The sequence below is a fragment of the Biomphalaria glabrata genome, chromosome 10, assembly GCF_947242115.1.
Source record: "Biomphalaria glabrata chromosome 10, xgBioGlab47.1, whole genome shotgun sequence".
NCBI lineage: Eukaryota > Metazoa > Mollusca > Gastropoda > Planorbidae > Biomphalaria > Biomphalaria glabrata.
In genome coordinates, this window is record NC_074720.1 from 3,149,314 (window position 1) to 3,172,013 (window position 22,700).

General features: G+C 33.2%; 1 protein-coding gene across 1 annotated transcript in view; it reads right to left on the reverse strand.

Moving 5' to 3' along the window:
* LOC106054683 (GTPase HRas) overlaps positions 1-3,523 on the reverse strand; it is a 32,232-nt gene extending 28,709 nt beyond the window's left edge. Inside the window, exon 1 of the mRNA XM_056044099.1 lies at positions 3,311-3,523. Within this exon, the coding sequence (XP_055900074.1) occupies positions 3,311-3,341 (31 nt within the window). The 5' untranslated portion in view covers positions 3,342-3,523. The remainder of the gene's footprint in view (positions 1-3,310) is intronic.
* Between the last annotated feature and the right edge of the window lie 19,177 nt (positions 3,524-22,700).

Genomic DNA, 22,700 nt, shown 5'->3' on the forward strand with positions numbered 1-22,700 from the left:
TAAAAAAAAAAGATCTCTATAATTTAGTTTGCAGCTTTAACTTACTTTTTCACTTTTCAACTCACTACAGATAGAAATTAGTTTTAAAAAAATGTTGATGAATTTGAAAAAATTTGCAAGTTAAACAGGGGGTCTACCAAAAAAACAGAAAACATGGCAAGGGGTCTACGAAACAAAAAAGTTTGGGAACCACTGGTCTAGGCTCATCTAGAGTATAACTTAAGACTTTTATATAACTAAATTTAGATATCTCTAGACCTAGATAGTATAAGTTGGTAAGTTAGAATATAATTATTATAAGTGGTATAGTATAATAAGGCAGTCTGACGAGTCTAGATCTTGTTGATCGTCCATGGGCTGAGCCAAAGGCTCTTCAAGCCCCAAGTTTGAAAAAAAAACACCTGTTTGGACGCCAAACAGTAAAAAAAAAACAACCTGTGTGAACACAGTTCTGTTTGAGAGAGACCCGAGTCAATGCCTATGTAAAGCATTGCTGTTTCCAATTCCTTTGGCCCCCGACGCATGCTTGGCTGCACATGGCCGAAGGCCGAGGACACTGGGAGCCTCCACCATTTTCCTTCGTTATACCAAGCTAACCATGGGGGACTCGCCCTTTATGTAACAGTCCCTTTGAGGAACAGCGCATGGATGTGTGACAGGTTTGTGGGGACTTTTTTGCAAATCCGCTCGTGCAAGAGGTGGACTCTTGTCTACCCGTGGGCATCCCAACGGGAACTATGTTTCTCCATTCATTTAGCCTAATTACCCCCACAATCAACCATTTCCACCCGGGTGCCACAGTGAGGCAGAACAGCGTACCCAGGGATTCTAGATCTATCAATCTATCTAGAATCTATATCTAGTAGGTCTAGACTCTAGACATTATTATTATAGAATATATATAGTATAATAATTATACTTATGACTTATAGTTGAACTTCCCAGAGTCCAGAGAGACGAATAGTTAGATCTACTCTAGATTTTTTAAAGATGTAGATCTTGTATATTTCTAGACGTCTATATAACTCTATATACTTATATAATATTATAATAATATAGACGTCTATTTAGAATCTAGATCTAGTCCTAGTCTCTAGACTGAGTAGCTCTACTAGTAACTAGGTCGACTCTAGTGTAGTTTGTGATGATTATAGATCTACATTGATATTGATAGGCCATAAAAAATGTTAAAAGTTAAAAAGGATATCATAATGAATGATAATCTAAATCTTTAAATTAATTATTCTTGATTCATGTCTGGAACTTCTTAGTTCTTGTCTACTCATCTACTGTGCTACTCTCAGCAACTTTTGACTCTAACTCTAAACTCTAAGTCTAGGCACTCTCTCTAGTGAGACTCTAGTTCTAGACTCTACTCGACTTCGACTCGAGGAATAAACTTTTTATAAAGTATAAAATAAAGTAAGATTACTAGAGTAGAGAATATAGAGTCGAGATATGTTACTGTACATAGTGACATAGTAGATCTACATGTAACATTGTGTCATTACGATTCATTATTATCATTAGTTAGGTACTTCGATAAACTGACCTAGATCCATTTTTTTTCTCTCCCAAAAAATGGCTGAAAAGTGTGTCAGCACATTTACCCTTTTTTTAGGGGTGGTCATTTCCATCAAAGTTTTAGCACATTGTATTTGATTTGAGGACTACTTATGATTACTTTTTGTAAACATAAGATATCAGAGATCATTTTTATTTGCTTTTGAAGTCAATCTGTTAAATTTTTCTTAACAAAAGTTTATGTGAAAGTTGACATTTTTTCCTATAAAAGTTACAACAATGCTGTTTGCTACAATAATTTATCATATTATGAAATGTGTATATTTCAAATTTCATTAAATTCTCTTGGCGCACTTTTAAGATATTTGATATTAAAATTAACAAAGACAAAGAAGGGTAAAATTTTCTTTTTTAAATAAAATAAAAGTGTTTATAGTTACAACAATCTCACTAATTCTATTGAATTTAGCATGTTAATATATATCTGTGTGCTAAGTTTGAACTTTGTAGCTTGGCGCACTCTTTAGATATTAATTTTCAAAGTTGATGGTTAAAATCTATTTTTAGTAACAACCAACACTGTGATTTACTGGAAATGGTCAATTTCTGTCTATCCCAAGCTATTTTTAGAAGCACACATAGGAATTTTTCATTTAGATTAACTTTTATAGTGTTTGAATGCTTGATTATGGAGAGGGAATGTGTCTTTATTATAATGACTTTGTAATCTGCAAATTTTAAAGTAAAAATAAATATTTTAAATTAATAATATTAAATATTAAATTTTTTTTTTCATATTTTTAGCTCAGCGAACTATTAATTAATTTTTTTTTCCGTGTGTTTTTTTTTCTATTAGTATGCATGTAAATTAATAGTTAATAAATGAGTACATTATATTTTTAAAATGATGAGCTATTACTGCAAAAAAATTCAAGTAAAAAATCTTTTAATAACTTCTAAAAAAATCGCAAGGTTTCTTTTTTATTTTATTGTCCAATGCTATAAATTTTTCATTTACAATCTAATTTTTAAAATTTAAAGCATTTAAATTCAGGCATTTTAAAATGATTAATTGCCAGTGCTCTATAAAAAGGTTAAAAAAGTTAAAACTGTTTTTTTATGAAGTTTATGAAACTTATAGTCATTAAATTTTAGGAAATATTTTTCTGCGCAGTGCTATTTTCATTTATAATTTATAAGAATTATCTATCTGATGCATATAAATAGCTATTTAAATACAGTAGAATTATAATTAAACAAAATAAAACACAATACAGATCTCTGATTCTTTTTATTTGTGACTTTTGGGCTCATATGATGACAAAATCACATATATTTTTATTTTTTGTCGAAGGCTTTTTTTTTACACTTAATTCACTTTTTTTCAAGGATTTTATTGCTTGGTCTTATTTTTTTAATGTATTTTAACAGAATACTGGTTAATGTAAAAGAGTGTGAAGTTTTAACCCCATATCTTTAAGACTTTTTATAATAAAGTTAATTTAAGTTCAACTGTCAGTTGTTTCGGTCACAGATTTTTTTTTTATTTACAAAGGCTAAAGAAGGCTCATTTTTGGCCACTAAAAATTTAATAACTTCCCTCACAATTAACTCAGCAATATAAAATTGGTATCATTGGAAAGCATTTTTCAAGCTCTATCTAACTAAATAGGTTCCATTGCATTGTGATCATTTTGAAATTTTTATCGAAGTACCTACATTAGTCAAATTAGTGTACAATGTATAATAATAATAATACTAACTAAGATTAGTAAGATCGACTTACCTCCTACAACCACCAACTTATATTCTGTCATTTGTTCGACTACAATCCTTAGAATAAACACACTCTATCCTCAATTAAAAATCCAATTATTAATGAAAGAACGAGAACATTAACACATAAACTAAATGTAAATTCTGTGAAGGATTATGCACTTAAAAACTAAAGAAATAATGAAGTATCCTTTTTTCTCGTGAGACTAAACGCTTTATCGTGACCTAAAACACACAAGAGTTACTACACCCAACTAGCCCCTATACGATACAATATCGAAAGGATAAATCAAATATGGATCTAAATTTATATGAAATATTTATTTTTTAAAAATTAATTTCATCTTAATGAAAAAAAAACTGAAACAGTTAAACTATTTTCAAATACATAATTTTTAATCCAAACAAGTTTTTTAAACACATATAAACTACATTGATCTTTTTTTTTCTGAAATAAATTATCCTTACGGATCCACAATATACAAGATTAAAAGATATTTTTAGCCTATATAAGAGGTTTCAATTCCTAACAAATATGTTACACACCACATATTTTACATACCCGTCAGCATCAAGATTTACTCGGGTGTTCAATAGGCTTACTGTTAATTCGTTATGCTATTTCGTCCTATTCAGTTTACACAAATTTTAAACAGTTTAAATATATGCCGATCTTTATTTTGTTTTATCTCGGATGTGTTAATATTAAACAGTTTAAATATATGCCAATCTTGATTTGTTTTATCTCGTAGTAATAATATTTAATATTTAGGACTGCGTTTTCTTTTTTTTTCCCACAATAGCCGTTGCAGGCTACTTTTTCTTTTCATAGAGATCTCAAGAATGCTGCGAGACACACATTTATGGCCCAAAGAAAAGACCTTGCCGAAAACAAGCGCAGAAGACAAGAAAACTTAAATCAAACGACTTTTTCCGCATTAGATGTGTCTAAATAAGCAGGTCGCAACTGGGTCTACGTTATATTGTAACAAAAAATGCACCCATCCTTAATCTTCAAAAATGTAAGACATTGCTATTAATTAATTTACAATAATAAGGCTTGTCTTCGAGTCCGAAGATTAGTGAGAAATGCAGTTTTTCTCGTGGCTGAGCAGCCCCAGCTGTGACCTACATATTTTGCCACGTCAGGGCAAGCTTAACCATTGCCCGCAGGTGGTCGATTAAGATTTTCCTTTCGACGTCTGCGTCTCGGCATCGGATTTTCTTTTGATCTCAAATGTGTATCCCGCGGCCTTTGTCAGTGACCTCCAGCTTTCTCGTTCTGAGGCTGCATGCAACCAGATGCTCTCTTCGATGTCTGATAAGGCAAGTTTGCGCCTAAGCTGGTCTTTGAAGCGTTTCCGTGGTGCGCTTCTGTTACGTCGACCACCTTTTAGCTCACCAAAAAAGACTGCCTTCGGCATACGTTCGTCTCCCACACGGGATAGGCTGCGTGCCCTGCCCAGTGTAGGCCTAACTGTCGGACCGGACCATAAGAAGTCCCTTCTATACTGTCCATACCGACGTTCGCAAGGACATCGCTGTTTGTAGTGCGGTCTTGCCACCGGACACACATATAAGGTCCAAAGAAACGCCCTTGCCGAAGACAATTGCAGAAAACGACAAGAAAACTTAAATAAAACCCTCGCAGACAACGACTTTGTTTATATTAGATGTAGCAAAATAAGCCGGTCGCAAACGGCGCCTTCGAGATAGATCACGGAGGTCACGTCGCAACTCAGCCTACGTTGTCTTGTGAAACAATACACTCATCCTTAATCTTGAAAAGATTTGTTGAAAAAAAAAGTTTCAGCAATTAAAAAAAATGCATCAAATAGAATTAAAGATTGCTTCCAAAAATTAATTAAACTTGTATGTTTGTGTGTGTGTCGGCTTTAGGAAAAAGTATTTTTAAAAGTATGGAACTAAAACACACATAAATCAGTTTGAGAAAACTAAATTCCGCCAACTCACTCAAGATCTGTGTATTTTTTTTTTTTAGGACTAGCTTATTTCAAGTACCCGGCACTTTACGATACACAATTTCACACACAGAAAATAATTGTAGAAATAAAAAATATTTTTAAAGGATGTTTTAAAAGGTGTTACTATAATCAATTGTGAATATTTGTTTGTTTGTTTGTTTTTTATGAATCTCACTGTCTATTTTGTGTCTGTAGCAGCCGTTTTTAGACATTGGTCTATGCGTATGAATATAGGCTATAAAAAAAAAAATCGCAGGGCTGCAATAGGTCTTGGAGTTGAAAAGTAGATCTATAAGTAGAAGTATATTCAATATTGTATAGATAGTAGATCGACTGAGTCTGATCTAGACTTAGCTATCGAATTTTTCTATATCTAGATATAGGCCTATATACTCTATATAGAATAATCTAGATGAAAGATGTAGGCTATTAGATCCAATAATTAACAAACTTTAGTCAGAACTAGATCTAGACTAGTCACAATCTAGAATCTAGTCTCAAGATAGAATCCAGATTTTTAGATTAGATCTGAAATGTAGATGTAGGCTACATATAGAGTCTAGTTAATGACAATGTCATTGATTCCGGTGATTAATGATGAGTGCAGTGTTTACTATTTATTTGAATGTTTCACGAATCACGTGTGCCCCTGTGGTGACATGACTACGCCCACGGTATACGCAGAACCTTGAATGGCGTGAACGCCTATACGCATAACCTGTTCCTGTTGCCCCTTCATGGCTTTTGTAAGTGTCTGCTGTGCTGTAGGAGTTGCGGAGACAAATCTGTAGATTTTAAAATTTTAGAACAATATTATATATAGAGAGGAGGCGCGGTGGCTGAGCGCTTGGTTTCCGAACCGGGGACCGGGGTTCGAATCCTGGTGAAGTCTGGGATTTTTAATTTCGGGATCTTCGGGCGCCTCTGACTCCACCCAGCTCTAATAGGTACCTTACATTAGTTAGGGAAAAGTAAAGGCCATTGGTCGTTGTGCTGGCCACATGACACCCTTGTTAACCGTAGGCCACAGAAACAGATGACCTTTACATCATCTGCCATATAGACCACAAGGTCTGAAAGGGGAGCTTTACTTTACTTACTATATATAGAGAGATCTATTCCACTTCATTTATTAACATAAATCTAATAATTTCATCTCTAATATGTAACTCTAGATCTACTATAACATTACCAACGCATTCATACAGGCTTTATCTATTGTACTAGATTTATAAAATAATAATAAGGCTTGTCTTCGAGTCCGAAGATTAATGAGGAATGCAGTATTTCCCGTGGCTACGCATCCCCAGCTGTGACCTACATATTTAGACCTCACGCGTTGTATTATACTACCCTAAGGAAAGATCGTCTTGAAATATAGAAAAATACCATTGCATTTTAGATAATTAGAGAGGACGGTCTTAGCCATGAAATGGAGAAAATATTAACTCTTTCTCTCCGTAATTATTTATCACATTCTAGTGCAATCAACGTTGGTATCGTCAGTTAGGAGAGAAAGGGTTAATGTTATGGGAGTGCATCACAGGCACACACACACACACACACAAAAGCATCACAAACAATTGGACCCTATGATGAAAAACAGACCATTGCGAAACGCCAGACAGTACGGCCACATCAAGCTTGCTAAAACCATTCTGCAGGGAACACTGTCATCAAGCAAGGCAGACAAAACATATAGGTGAAAAGACAATATCGAAATATGGACAGTCCATCCTATAAATAGACTAATTTCGTCAAAAAAACAGATGAATGCAGATAGTCCAAATATCGCTTGAGGAACCCCAAATGTCCAAGGGACCAAATATGAACCATATCAATTAAGTTTTTTTTTTTTAAAGTATAAGTAAGAATATGTTTACCGGGTAGACAGGAAAATCGAATCGATGAGACAAATATGAAAGTAATTTTTTTTTTTCAAATACGAGTTATACATTCATTTTATAAATATAGTTCGTCCATCTTGGTTCGATGATGACCACTTTGTCATCCAGGGGGCTGAGGGCTTTGCACTGGGGTTTTATGCCTCCTCGTGTGGCTGGTGAGACCTATGTGAGCCCGGAATGTTCGGCTGCACACTGGGCAGGTTATTCCAGCTGGAGCTAGTGTCGTTTGTCTTGCTTTTCTTTTCTGGCGTTTTTCTTCTGCCAGCGTTGTTCTTTTTTCCTCAGCAACCTGTGCGCCAGTTTTCACAGCGCGACGCCATGATGCTCTGTCATGTGCCTCTGTCTCCCAGGTGCCTGGGTCTATGCTGAACGCCTTCAGAGAAGCTTGGAGGGTGTCCCTGAAGCGCTTTCTTTGACCACCTTGCGAGCGCTTTCCTTCGCTTAGTTGGCCATACAAGAGTCGTTTAGGGATGCGGTGGTCTTCTATTCTGTAGACGTGACCTGCCCATCGCAGCTGGGACTGCATCAGGATTGTGTGGATGCTTTGCAGACACGCTCTTCGAAGAACTTCTGTATCTGGTATTTTGTCTTGCCATTTGAGATTTAGTATTTTTCTCAGACATGTCATGTGGAAGTGGTTTAGTTTCTTTGCATTTTATAAATAGAAGTTGAATGCGAGCACCTTTCTGAAAAAGACAAAAAAAAAAAAAAAAAAACAGGAAAAACTAAAATACTTATTAACACTTATTAAAAACAAAGCCTATAATTGTAATTGTATCTATTAGTTTGGATCAGTCATGTATTTATATTTATGATTGACCTAGGCATGAATCGGTGCGATTAGAAATATTTTTTACTAACTTTTTTGTTTAGCTTTTAGCTTTCTCATTGCACTATGATACATCATCTGTCTGAACCAATTGTGAAAGGGTAATGGCAGAAGTTGTATCTTTGTGAATGTGTACATGAACCAGTTGTGAAAGGGTAATGGCAGAAGTTGTATCTTTGTGAATGTGTACATGAACCAGTTGTGAAAGGGTAATGGCAAAAGTTGTATCTTTGTGAATGTGTACATGAACCAGTTGTGAAAGGGTAAGGGCAGAAGTTGTATTTTTGTGAATGTGTACATGAACCAGTTGTGAAAGGGTAAGGGCAGAAGTTGTATCTTTGTGAATGTGTACATGAACGTTTTTAAAATCCATAATAAAAAAAAAAAACAAAGTTCAAGAGGATTTATTCAACTTACAGCACCACATTTTTCAATTACGATTTCTTTCCCTTGTTCAAGATATTAAACAAAATAATTAATTACCAATAGTTAATTAACTAATTGGTTAACTTTTTTTTTTATTCTTTGTATTCTTGTCAGGTAAAATAAATAATTGAGCAGAATTTCTGCTTTATCCGAGATTTGGTGTGGGAGAAATAACGTGTAGGCCTACAAACTTTTTTACCTGACAGACAAAGTTGATCTAAGCTTTGTAAAAAAAAAAAAAAAAAAAAGTGCGTTCTATTTTATTTATCAAACAATGTTTTCCCTTAAGATGAAAATGTTATTGATAAGGATCTTTCTTTCTTACAGTCCTGGATATCATACCACCCACCCCCTGGTTCCACCCCCCCCCCGTTCCCTAAACACCTTTGCACTATTATTTCACTAAGCTTTTTATTCACGGCGGGATAGCCTTTAATTAAAGATGTCAGTAATTATTCTCTCCCTTTAGACACCAGAAGCGCCCGTTTCTTACCTTCTTATCTTATACAATACAGACGTTAGTTCAAATAAGAAGATGATTACGTCCTACTCGTAATGCATTTAGTCATGCATGTTAACCAATGACCTAAATTCTGCCAAGTTACTGATTTTCCTGGCTAGCTCAGGCAACCCATTCCATGCTCTTATAGCACTAGGGAAGAAGGAGTATTTGTACAGATTTCGTTAAAGCAAGACTATGCCATACTTCTCAGTCTCAACGTGGTTCTCTGGAAGCGAAACGGAATTTCCAAGGGAGGTAAGAGAGGCCATGTCACTATCAACTCACCGTTTCTCAAGCAACCGTTTTATGGCAGTCACCGGGTCGGATTGTGTGGAGCAGAGCAGGGATGTCCTCTAAGGTTCTAACCCAACGTCTTGGGATACGAACCACTGGTAATAAAGATGTCACAAATTATCTTATCTTATATGATACAGACGTTACTTCAAAAAAGAAGATGATTACGTCCTCCGTGTCATGCATATTAACCAATGACCTAAATTCTGCCAAGTCACTGGTTTTCCTGGCTAGCTTCAGCAACCCATTCCATGCTCTAATAGCGCTAGGGAAAGAGGAGCTTTTGTACAAATTTGTCCTAGCATATGGAACAAGAAATGTGCCTTTCTCTTTGTGTCTTTCTGAGTATTTTACTAATTATTTTTTTTTTTGTATTTGAAGATTATGGTTTAGTGTTTTATGTATAATTGTATAAATTACATCTGCTTTGGTCCCTCCCAGACTGAGCAATAGTTCAGACAGGCCGATGAATGGGAGCTTTCTAGAATTTTCGACTCGAACTATTAGGAAATTCACATTTGCCTTTTCATTGTCGATTTCATAGAAATAGTAAAATAAACCCTTATGTAACTTGTGGATGACAGCATACAAATGTTATGTCAGTCTCTTCATACTGTTTGAAAGTGACTCCATTACACTTTCGTTGTTTTAACGTGTTAAGATTGACCAATGAGTAATTATCTTATCTACTTATCTTATCTTATATAATACAGACGTTACTTCAAAAAAGATGATTACTACCTACGAGTCATGCATTTAGTCATGCATATTAACCAATGACTTAAATTCTGCCAAGTCACTGGTTTTCCTGGTTAGCTCAGGCAACCCATTCCATGCTCTAATAGCACTAGGGAAGAAGGAGTATTTGTACAAATTTGTCCTAGCATATGGGACGAGGAATGTGCCTTTATCTTTGTGTCTTTCAGATATTTTATTAAATTTTGTTTTTGTATTTGAAGATTATGGTTCAGTGTTTTATGTATGATTGCTACTTTAATTTTGAGCAATCTGTCCTGAAGGCTTTCTAAATTTAGTGATTTTACTAAAGGTGTTACTCTAGTCAAATGTGAATATTCGTTTGTTATGAATCGAACTGCTCTATTTTGTGTCTGTTCTAGTTTCTTAATGTTTTCTTGAGTTGAGGGGTCCCAAACAGAGGATGCATATTCTATTATTGGCCTAACCAAGGTTAAATAACATTTTAGTTTTATGTTCTTATTTGATTGATAGAAATTTCTTTTAATAAATCCTAATGCTTTGTTTGATTTTTTTGTAGTTTCATCAATATGTGGATTCCATGACAGTTTTTCATTTATTATAACACCTAGGTATTTTGCGTTTTTAGTCTGTGTTACTGGTTTGCCATGAATAAGATAAGTGGAATTAATTTGTTTTAGTTTTTTTGTTACTCTTAACAACTAACATTTTTCTGGGTGGAAAGACATGCTCCAATTTGATTCCCATTTCTGTAATTCATCTAATTCTCTTTGTAAAATATCTGTCTTGTGTTGTTTTTATTGTTCTATATATTATGCAATCGTCTGCAAATAATCTGACTTTTGTTCCTGAAGTAATGCAATTTGGTAAATCATTTATGTAAATTAAAAATAGTAATGGACCTAAAACTGTTCCTTGAGGTACACCTGAGTTTACTGTTATTGGTGTTGATTTAGAGCCATTTATTATTACAGTTTGCTCTCTCCCTATCAGAAAATCTTTAATCCACTGATGCAGTGGACCATTAATGCCGAAATATTTTAATTTTTTAAGCAAACTATGGTGGTGAACTTTGTCAAAAGCCTTAGAAAAATCTAGTAAGATAGCATCTATTTGTTCACTATTATCTAAACCTTTTGAAAAATCATCAATTAGTCCTATTAGTTGTGTTTCACATAATCTACAACTGATTTACATTACTATTTTACCGTTTGATTTATTTTATTATATTATATCCTATGTAAATAAAGTTATGTTTTGTTTTATGTTCCTGGCAGTTTCACTTTACATCTTTAAAACAAAATCACATTAAATAAAGAAGAAAAAAGTAGTTAAAATGATATTTTTATTTTAAGAAATTTCACACATAATTTTAAACACAAATTACACACTTATAACACCATTATAAGTGTTGTAACTTCATAATGGCAAAAACATTTTAACAACTGATATAAAAAAAATATATCTCATCTTATTTTCATATAGTACAAAAATATCTTTGAAATCAAAGTTTAAATGCTTTTTATTTCATTATGAATTAAGATTAGTGTATACATGTAAAATTTACATTTTTGGTTCTCAGAAACTAACTGGCTAGATAAACCCAACACACACATCTCATGCCTAAAAAATGTAAATGTCAACAAATAGATGGGTAAAAAAAAAGTGCCCTGTTTAAGAAATGTTTCTTTGGGATTATGAATAGAATAATTTATAAACACTATCTGGACAAAGGATCTTTTGCATCTCTGCTATAATGTACAAGACCTAGTTAAGGAAACAGTAATCATACGTTAGCAATGTATAATACACAATATATAAACAATAAAAACGAAATTTTATTATAAAAACAATTTAAAACAAAGGATAGCACTTGTACAGATTTCTAAAATTCTTGTCCAATATACATGAAGTAAACAGCTTTCCAATCAAAATTCATCACTGCCAATGGAAAAAAATCTGAGGGTAAAAAAAAAACAAAAAAAAAACACCAAAGAAATTTTTAATTATTTATAATAGTTTCAAACTGGAATAATCATCTTCTGAGTAGAGTACATACAAAATATCTAGAGCACAAATATGAATTAGGAGAAATAATTTAATTTATTCAGTGCTGTGAACAAAACATAATGACTGAAAGTGACAGTTTGCTTGCATCAAAGATAGCAGGACCATGCTTGACACAGCACTTGAGCTTCGCCTATACCCCCCTAACTAATGCCTATAACACTAATGCCTATAACACTAACTAATGCCTATAATAATAATGCCTAAAATACTAACTAATGCCTATACGGTATATATAATACTAACAAGAAAAATACAATTATTTTTTAAAATTTTCAATGCAAGTGGAAAAAGAATTGTTCTTATGAAGGAATGGTGCACTGCCTGTGATTCTCATGCTTTTCTTTTCATACTTAAAATTTAAATCCTAGAAAAATTATCAAAGATGAACAATACAAAATTTGCAATGTTATAATTTAAAGTAAAAAAAACTACTTTTTCAAATAATTACTAGTCTTAAATCAGATAATTTAACGAAGAAACTAATAAACTAATTATTAGAATATTTTTACTACAACTACAAAGCTTAAAGAGAAAAATTTAAACATGTTGATTTTGACATACATCTTATGTAATCTCTTGTTCATTTCCTGTTTTTACTCTTTCAAAACATGGTGGACAGCCCTGTAAAATTTAGTAAGCTCATTAATTAATCACTCATGTATTTAGCCAGTCAGCCAAGACTGTTGCCCAGGATGTGGCATTCGAGGAGCCATACATGAGCTGGGTAGTTGAGACATTTAGGTGAATCACTATTCTTAAGTTGAAAGAATATGGCTGTCATTCACCTTTCTCACTACCCTACACCCCGGGTTAGTAGTTAGTAAAAACATGTCTGTTCGCGTCGATGCATAGCTGCATTTCATCGCGTACGGTAGAAATCACATTCAGAGACTCACATTTACCTCACTCAAAGCTCACAACCAAAACCCAACATTCAATCCTAACCTCTACCTTTCAGACCTTTCTCGTGGTCATAGAATTAGTAGGGTTAATAGCATGCAAAAAAAACAAAAAAACATGCACAATAACTTCTTTCAGCAGAAAATTCTGAAAAGACCAAAAGTACATTATTTTTTTTTATCTGGTTTAAGAGGAAATTCAAAAATATTTTCCATTGTATCTAGAAAGCTGAAATATAGATAAATACAAAAAGAATTGGCATAATTGTAATCATGTGAATCTACAGTTTTTTATATCTGCAAAAAAAAAATAAAAAAAATTAGGTAAATAAAAAATGGTAAATGGTAAATAAAAATTTCAAATACACAATATCTAAAAAAAAAAAAAAAAACCCAAAAGAAAACAAAGATAACAAAGTGACACTATGCTAAACAAATGCAGCAATAAATAAAGGAGTTGCTGACACTTGTACAGTAGTTAGATCTATCTTTCATTTTATGCTTGTGTGTTTTAAAGGAGAAAAAGTTTTTCATAAACTTTTAGGAAGAACATTTTTACATTTCTAAGAAAAAATAATATGCAAATGTAAACAAGAAACAAATGATCCGTTCAGTGATTTAGTGAACACATAACCAATTTTCTCATAAGACTGATGTTTAACATTAGATATAATTATAAAAGAAGATATAGGGCACTGATCACCCCCCCCCCAAAAAAAAACCACAAAAACTCTTGTTCCTTTTTATTAAATCATTGAACAATATATGGCTGCCTGGTCGTGCGGTTTGCGCGCTGGACTGTCGTTCGGATTTATCGACGGACGAGGGTTCAAACCCTGCCCGCTCCCATCCCCCGTCATCCTGCGGGAGGTTTGGACTAGGAAGTAAACTATCTTCAACTCTGAAGAAACACCCGAAACATGTAAAAACATTTTACAAAAACAAAACATTTTACTGTTCTATAAAAGCATATCGTGTGCTATTATACAAATGTTTGCTCTAATCGTATACTGTTTTTTTTTTGTAATGCACAAATGTAAAACAAATTTCCTTACAGACAATAAAGATAATAATAATTATTATTATTATAAAGTTGCATTTTTTTTACCCACAGAATGAAGATATCACACTACTAATACATCTCTGTTGTATGTAACAATAAAGATGAGCAAACTAAATATTCTTTCACAGGGAAACTAAAAGATGGTAAAAAATACTACTTAGAATACCCCAACCAGATGCTGTAATTGCATTATATCAGAAACATGATAAAGTGATAGTACATTAGAGGAAAAAGGATTGTATACAATTAGTGTATGAACAAAAGTACAAACTGACCCAATGCTGGATCTTGTGTTATATAATTACTAGCATTGTCATTGTCATACATGAAGAGGTCCAAACATTTGAGCCAAGTTTAGCATTTTAAAATCAAAGTAAAAGTGTTTTCTTTTGTGTTAATTGTATGTTATTGTTTTGTTGATGTAGTGCAACATTGACCTTAAAACAAGCGATGTAATATAAAGCATTTGATTTAACCATGTATTAAGTTTATTTAATCCCACATGCCCCAGTGGTCAACAAACCACATGATTTACAAAAGTAAATAAAAATGCAAAAGATTTAGTCCAGTTTAGCATTTCAAAACTCATATTTACCAAATGAATGTTGTGTGCTTTAATGTAAAAAGAGTTATGTGCATAGTAGTGTGAATGTTTATTTAATCACACATGCCCCAGTGGTCAACAAAGCACATGATGTATAACGGTACATGAAAATACAAAACTATAATCCAGTTTAAGCATTTCAAAACTCATATTTACCAAATGAATGCTGTGTGCTTAATGCAGAGAGTTGTGTGATAAATGGAGAGAGTTGTGTGCACAGCATATGAATGTTTATTTAATCACACATGCCCCAGTGGTCAACAAAGCACATGATGTATAACGGTAAACGAAAATACAAAAATATAGTCCAGTTTAAGCATTTCAAAACTCATATTTACCAAATGAATGTTGTGTGCCTAATGCAAAGAGTTGTCTGCACAGCAGTGTGAATGTTTATTTAATCACACATGCCCCAGTGATCAACAAAGCACATGATGTATAACGGTAAACGAAAATACAAAAATATAGTCCAGTTTAAGCATTTCAAAACTCATATTTACCAAATGAATGTTGTGTGCTTAATGCAGAGAGTTGTGTGCACAGCATATGAATGTTTATTTAATCACACATGCCCCAGTGGTCAACAAAGCACATGATGTATAACAGTAAATGAAAATACAAAAATATAGTCTAGTTTAAGCATTTCAAAACTCATATTTACCAAATGAATGTTGTGTGCCTAATGCAAAGAGTTGTGTGCACAGCAGTGTGAATGTTTATTTAATCACACATGCCCCAGTGATCAACAAAGCACATGATGTATAACGGTACATGAAAATACAAAAATATAGTCCAGTTTAAGCATTTCAAAACTCATATTTACCAAATGAATGTTGTGTGCCTAATGCAAAGAGTTGTGTGCACAGCAGTATGAATGTTTTTTTAATCAAAGATGCTCCATGGCCAACAAAGCACACGATGTATAACGGTACATGAAAAATACAAAAATATAGTCCAGTTTAAGCGTTTCAAAACTCATATTTACCAAATGAATGTTGTGTGCTTAATGCAGAGAGTTGTGTGCACAGCATATGAATGTTTATTTAATCACACATGCCCCAGTGGTCAACAAAGCACATGATGTATAACAGTAAATGAAAATACAAAAATATAGTCCAGTTTAAGCGTTTCAAAACTCATATTTACCAAATGAATGTTGTGTGCCTAATGCAAAGAGTTGTGTGCACAGCAGTGTGAATGTTTATTTAATCACACATGCCCCAGTGATCAACAAAGCACATGATGTATAACGGTAAACGAAAATACAAAAATATAGTCCAGTTTAAGCATTTCAAAACTCATATTTACCAAATGAATGTTGTGTGCTTAATGCAGAGAGTTGTGTGCACAGCATATGAATGTTTATTTAATCACACATGCCCCAGTGGTCAACAAAGCACATGATGTATAACAGTAAATGAAAATACAAAAATATAGTCCAGTTTAAGCGTTTCAAAACTCATATTTACCAAATGAATGTTGTGTGCCTAATGCAAAGAGTTGTCTGCACAGCAGTGTGAATGTTTATTTAATCACACATGCCCCAGTGATCAACAAAGCACATGATGTATAACGGTAAACGAAAATACAAAAATATAGTCCAGTTTAAGCATTTCAAAACTCATATTTACCAAATGAATGTTGTGTGCTTAATGCAGAGAGTTGTGTGCACAGCAGTGTGAATGTTTATTTAATCACACATGCCCCAGTGATCAACAAAGCACATGATGTATAACGGTACATGAAAATACAAAAATATAGTCCAGTTTAAGCATTTCAAAACTCATATTTACCAAATGAATGTTGTGTGCCTAATGCAAAGAGTTGTGTGCACAGCAGTATGAATGTTTTTTTAATCAAAGATGCTCCATGGCCAACAAAGCACACGATGTATAACGGTACATGAAAAATACAAAAATATAGTCCAGTTTAAGCGTTTCAAAACTCATATTTACCAAATGAATGTTGTGTGCTTAATGCAGAGAGTTGTGTGCACAGCATATGAATGTTTATTTAATCACACATGCCCCAGTGGTCAACAAAGCACATGATGTATAACGGTACATGAAAATACAAAAATATAGTCCAGTTTAAGCATTTCAAAACTCATATTTACCAAATGAATGTTGTGTGCCTAATGCAAAGAGTTGTGTGCACAGCAGTATGAATGTTTTTTTAATCAAAGATGCTCCATGGCCAACAAAGCACACGATGTATAACGGTACATGAAAAATACAAAAATATAGTCCAGTTTAAGCGTTTCAAAACTCATATTTACCAAATGAATGTTGTGTGCTTAATGCAGAGAGTTATGTGCACAGAATATGATTGTTTTTTTAATCACACATGCCCCAGTGGTCAACAAAGCACATGATGTATAACAGTACATGAAAATACAGTTGGAATGGGGTGAGGGAAGAAAGGACTGGGTATCTGATTAAATGTATTTATAAAAAAAAAGGTGATTTGAGATTGGGTGTGAAAGAAATGTTTACAAAACTTTTTACCAGACAGGCAGAGTGAGTTGATTTAAGATTTGTACGAAGAAAAGGAGAGATTAGCCATGGATAGAATATTAAAGGAAATAAGAGAATATGAAATAGTTACTATTGAGAGACAAGATTACACATGAAGGAAAAAAAAGGAATGAATAGATTGCCAGGGAGGAAAAAAGAGAAAATGAAAAGATTGCCAGGGAAGAAAAAAGAGAAAATGAAAAGATTGCCAGGGAGGAAAAAAGAGAAAATGAAAAGATTGCCAGTGAGGAAAAAAAGAAAATGAAAAGATTGCATGGGAGGAAAATAAGAAAATGAAAAGATTGCCTGGGAGGAAAAAAAGAAAATGAAAAGATTGCCTGGGAGGAAAAAAAGAAAATGAAAAGATTGCCAGTGAGGAAAAAAAGAAAATGAAAAGATTGCCTGGGAGGAAAAAAAGAAAATGAAAAGATTGCCAGTGAGGAAAAAAAGAAAATGAAAAGATTGCCAGTGAGGAAAAAAAGAAAATGAACAGATTGCCAGTGAGGAAAAAAAGAAATTGAAAAGATTGCCTGGGAGTAAACAAGAGAAAATGAAAAGATTGCCAGTGAGGAAAAAAAGAAAATGAAAAGATTGCCAGTGAGGAAAAAAAGAAAATGAAAAGATTGCCAGTGAGGAAAAAAAGAAAATGAAAAGATTGCCAGTGAGGAAAAAAAGAAATTGAAAAGATTGCCAGGGAGAAAAAAAGAAAATGAAAAGATTGCCAGTGAGGAAAAAAAGAAAATGAAAAGATTGCCAGTGAGGAAAAAAAGAAAATGAAAAGATTGCCAGTGAGGAAAAAAAGAAAATGAAAAGATTGCCAGTGAGGAAAAAAAGAAATTGAAAAGATTGCCAGGGAGAAAAAAAGAAAATGAAAAGATTGCCTGGGAGTAAACAAGAGAAAATGAAAAGATAACCACGGAGAAAAAAAGAAAATGAAAAGATAGCCAGGGAGAAAAAGAAAATGAAAAGATTGCCAGGGAGAAAAAAAGGCAATGAAAAGATTTCCTGGGAGGAAAAAAGAAAATGAAAAGATTGCCCAGGAGGAAAAAAGAAAATGAAAAAGATTGCCCAGGAGGAAAAAAGAAAATGAAAAAGATTGCCAGGGAGGAAAAAAAGATTTTCATTGAGAGGGAAAAATAAAAATAAATTAGTTGCCATTGAGAAAGAGACTGACTTTGGAAATGGAGAGGCAGAGAAGAAGTAAAAAACAGCCCAAGGAAAAGAGCAATACAAGAAAGAGAAGCAGACGACAAGAGAATAGAGAATTAAGAAAAAACGTAGCAAAAAATGCACTTCAAATAGGGCAAACAACAAATTAAAGCAATTAGAGGCATGGAGAAAATGAAATAAACGCACATACAGGAGTATCAATCCATACACCCTGTGCTTTGATTGTGAGAGAAGGGCAAATACTAAGAGACAGTGTCATCAGTTAATCAGAGTTAAGGAACAAAGGTACAATAGTTGAGAGGCGTATATATATATACTAGCCTGACATTACCCTCGGCCTGCGGGTCTAAGTTTGTGTTTGCTAATCTAGTGGATTGGATTTAGATGTATGTTAAACTTAACTAATGATCCTTTCAAGTTTTTTCTCTTTCGCTACGAAAATAAAATTAGGTTTGTGAAAATGGGTTTACCCGAAGCCGATACATTTATATCTATTAAAAACGAAAAGAGCGATAGCTTTGTTAAATAAATGGGATTATAAAGTGAACAATTAAACGAAATAATTTTTAGTATGCAATTCATGAATGAATATAGATCTAGGCCTATCTCAACTCGGATTCGCAGCTATCGTAAACGAATGTAGCCTTCTTAAAAATGCTTTAGAAAACCAAATTTTATAGTTTATTTGATCAAAATATGAAATGAATGGACTATAATTAGTATGTTCATGTGTTTAAGTATAAAACTATCTGTGCGAAGAGAAGTTTTATCAACTTAGAGTTGAATTAGAGTTTTAAATCTAGGGATGGGATTATAAAGTAAACAATTAAACGAATTAATTTTAAGTACGCGATTCATTACGGTATTGTCTAATGAAAGGGTGTTCGCCAGGAAATCTGTTGTCACAGATATCAGGAACTAATTTATGTAAAAAATGCTTTTGAAACAAAATTGACGGTCAATGGATCTTCTTTTGTATTTTCCTGTGTCAAATTAAAAAACTATCTGCGCAAAGTGTATTTCTTAAAATTAGATCTAGGTCTAAATCCTTTCTAAGGTCTAAGTTGGTACCCAAGAAACATTCCTGCCAAGTTTTATCAAGATTGGTCAAGCGGTTTTGATGTCTATAAGTAACATACATACACCTCACATTCTACTTTATAGTATAGATATATGAGAAAAAGAGAGGGATATAAGCAGGCTAGAAAAAACAGCAAAGGGAGGTAATACTGTAGTGGGATCACAATGGAAGATCCCTGCAAAGGAGGGAAACAAGAAACAAAGAGGAGTAGTGATGGGTATACTAATTATTGGTCTAATCTATATTGAACCAATATATTTGTAGTGAATTGGTTGACATTTTATATACATATATATATATATATGGTAGGAGTTTCTTCTAGGCAGGAAATGTAAAAGAGTAAAAGAGTAAAAGTAGAGAGGTAGATTTTGTGCATTGTAATTTAATTTTGTTTCATTATGATTCTATTAAAATCGTATTTGTGAGAAAAAATATCAAAGTGGGGGGGTACAGATACCTAAAAGAAATGTCAAGACTAGAATTATCATGTAGGCCCAATAACACTAAGAAGTAGATAGGGAATTTTTAAATCTATGGTATTAGGACTGTTGAGTAAATAAGTGCAGGGTCAAGTTGTAGGTACAAGAAACAATGAGATTAAGACAAATTTGAGTTTTAAGAGAGTTTTAACTATTTGACAGCGGCTGGAAGGATTCTTGTTTTGTATAGGCTTAATAGACAAATGAATATGTTATCGAGATGATATGTATTTGGATAGGATTCTTGTGTTTCTTAGTACATGTTTTTGATGATTTAGATTTTCAAATTGTTTACTTTTATTTTTGGTAAATGGGCTGATGGACATTTGATATAGGCCTACATCAAACTTGATGAACGAGGAGTGGGGGGTGTACATATGCAGCGGAGTGTGAATGTGGAATTGTGCGATAGTGTGTTGAAAGAGGATGAAATAAAGTTTTGAAAATGGAGTAACTGTAAATGAGATTATGGACACATTCGTTGAGCCAATATTCAAGTGTTCATAATCGTCTATCTATCTGAGTTTGCTTATTTAGAGATAAATCGCAATTAGGGGGCTGGAGTTCATCCCTACTAGCAAGACTTTTTGTTACACTACTGCTTACACTTCACTATTCCTAAGTAAAACTTGTGTCAGATTAGAAGTGCAAGTCTTTTTTTACTAATTCTGAGAGACTGGGTCAGTTTAGTCTAACCATTTTGTTGTGTACGGGAGAGGAGCCAGATGTCATTGGCAAATCTAAATGTGTTAGGGTCCATTGTGTGACGCTTTTATTATCTAAGACTGTGTCATGACCCAATCAATCACCAGTAAGAATATCAAGGGCAAAAGCATACATCCCTGTCTTACTGTTTTTTTTTACTTAAAATGGGTTGGTCAACTCACCATTGTGTTTAACTCCAATACATGCTAAGAAATGGAAACAGTTTTTACATTGAAAAAGTGGGCGTGTAACATCCTTATTCATTTCCTGATCTTTGTAGAAATCAGTTTAAAATCTAAAATAGCATCGTGTTGGAGTTTGTAAAATCTAAAATTAATTAATAAGGATTTAAAACGTGTATTTTATTCAAATTTATAAACAGAACGTAATAAACAGGTGTTTTTAAAAAATCTACATAGTTAAGTAAGTAAAAGTCATACCCCCTTCAAACTCTTACCTTACCCAACTTTGGGAAACACTGTCCTATAAAAAAATGTTTTACTTACTGAATATATAGCAGGCTTGCTTTCTTAACCACCCATAATTTCTATTTTTCTTTTGTTTCTCAGGTACTTAAAAACAAGGCAACAGAAGTGTGAAGGATGTAGGGTGTTACAACAATTGAACCTAAAGTATGTAATCTAATTAGTTTTAAGGTAAAATACTTGCAAAAAAGACATTACCTTCCATGTGATTAACTTCTTTTAAAGCATCTAATAGATATAATTTAAAAAACTACTTGCCAAAATATCTTGCAAGGTATTTCAATCACGGCATTGCCAGCATAGGATTTCTGTCTTTATGTGCTTGATTCCACAGACAAATGCATCAGCTGAAAAATAAAGGGAGACTATGCAGACTAAAACCAACAAAAAAGGGTACCGTATTCAAGATTAAATATCTAATAAATTTAATTTGAAAAACTACTTGCCAAAATATATTGCAAGAAATTTCTATCACGGGTTTGCCAGCATAGGATTTCTGTCTTTATGTGCTTGATTCCACAGACAAATGCATCAGCTGAAAAATAAAGGGAGACTATGAAGACTAAAAGTAACAAAAAAGGTATTCAGGATTTTAATATCTAGTAAGTTTAATTTGAAAAACTACTTGCCAAAATATATTACAAGGGATTTCTTTCAAGGGATTGCCAGCATAGGATTTCTGTGACCCTGCAGACTAAAACCAACAAAAAAGGTAATATCTAATAAATTTAATTTGAAAAACTACTTGCCAAAATATTTTGCAAAGGGACTGCCAGCATAGGATTTCTGTATGTCTATCTTATGTGCTTGATTCCACAGACAAATGCATCAGCTGAAAAACAAAGGGAGACTATGCAGACTAAAACCAACAAAAAAAGTATTCAGGATTTTAATATCTAATAAATTTAATTTGAAAAACTACTTGCCAAAATATATTGCAAGGAATTTCAATCACGGGTTTGCCAGCATAGGATTTCGGTGTCTTTATGTGCTTGATTCCACAGACAAATGCATCAGCTGAAAAATAAAGGGAGACTATGCAGACTAAAACCAACAAAAAAGGTATTAATATCTAATAAATTTAATTTGAAAAACTACTTGCCAAAATACCCTGCAAAGGGACTGCCAGCATAGGACTTCTGTATGTCTATCTTATGTGCTTGATTCCACAGACAAATGCATCAGCTGAAAAAAAAAGTGACAGTATGCAGACTGACAGCAACACAAAGTTATTCAAGTTTTAAAGAATCAAATTAATTTGAAAAACTACTTACCAAGATGTACAATCACAGATTTGAATCAAGGGATTGCCAGCATAGAATTTCGGTGTCTTTTTGTGCTTGATTCCACAGACAAATGCATCAGCTGAAAAATAAAGGGAGACTATGCAGACTAAAACCAACAAAAAAGGTATTCAGGATTTTAATATCTAATAAATTTAATTTGAAAAACTACTTGCCAAAATATATTGCAAGGTATTTCAATCACGGGATTGCCAGCATAGGATTTCGATGTCTTTGTATGCTTGATTCCACAGACAAAGGCATCAGCTGAAAAATAAAGGGAGACTATGCATGCTTAATCCAACAAAAAAGATATTCAGGATTTCAATATCTAATAAAGTTAATTTGAAAAACTACTTGCCAAAATATATTGCATGGTATTTCT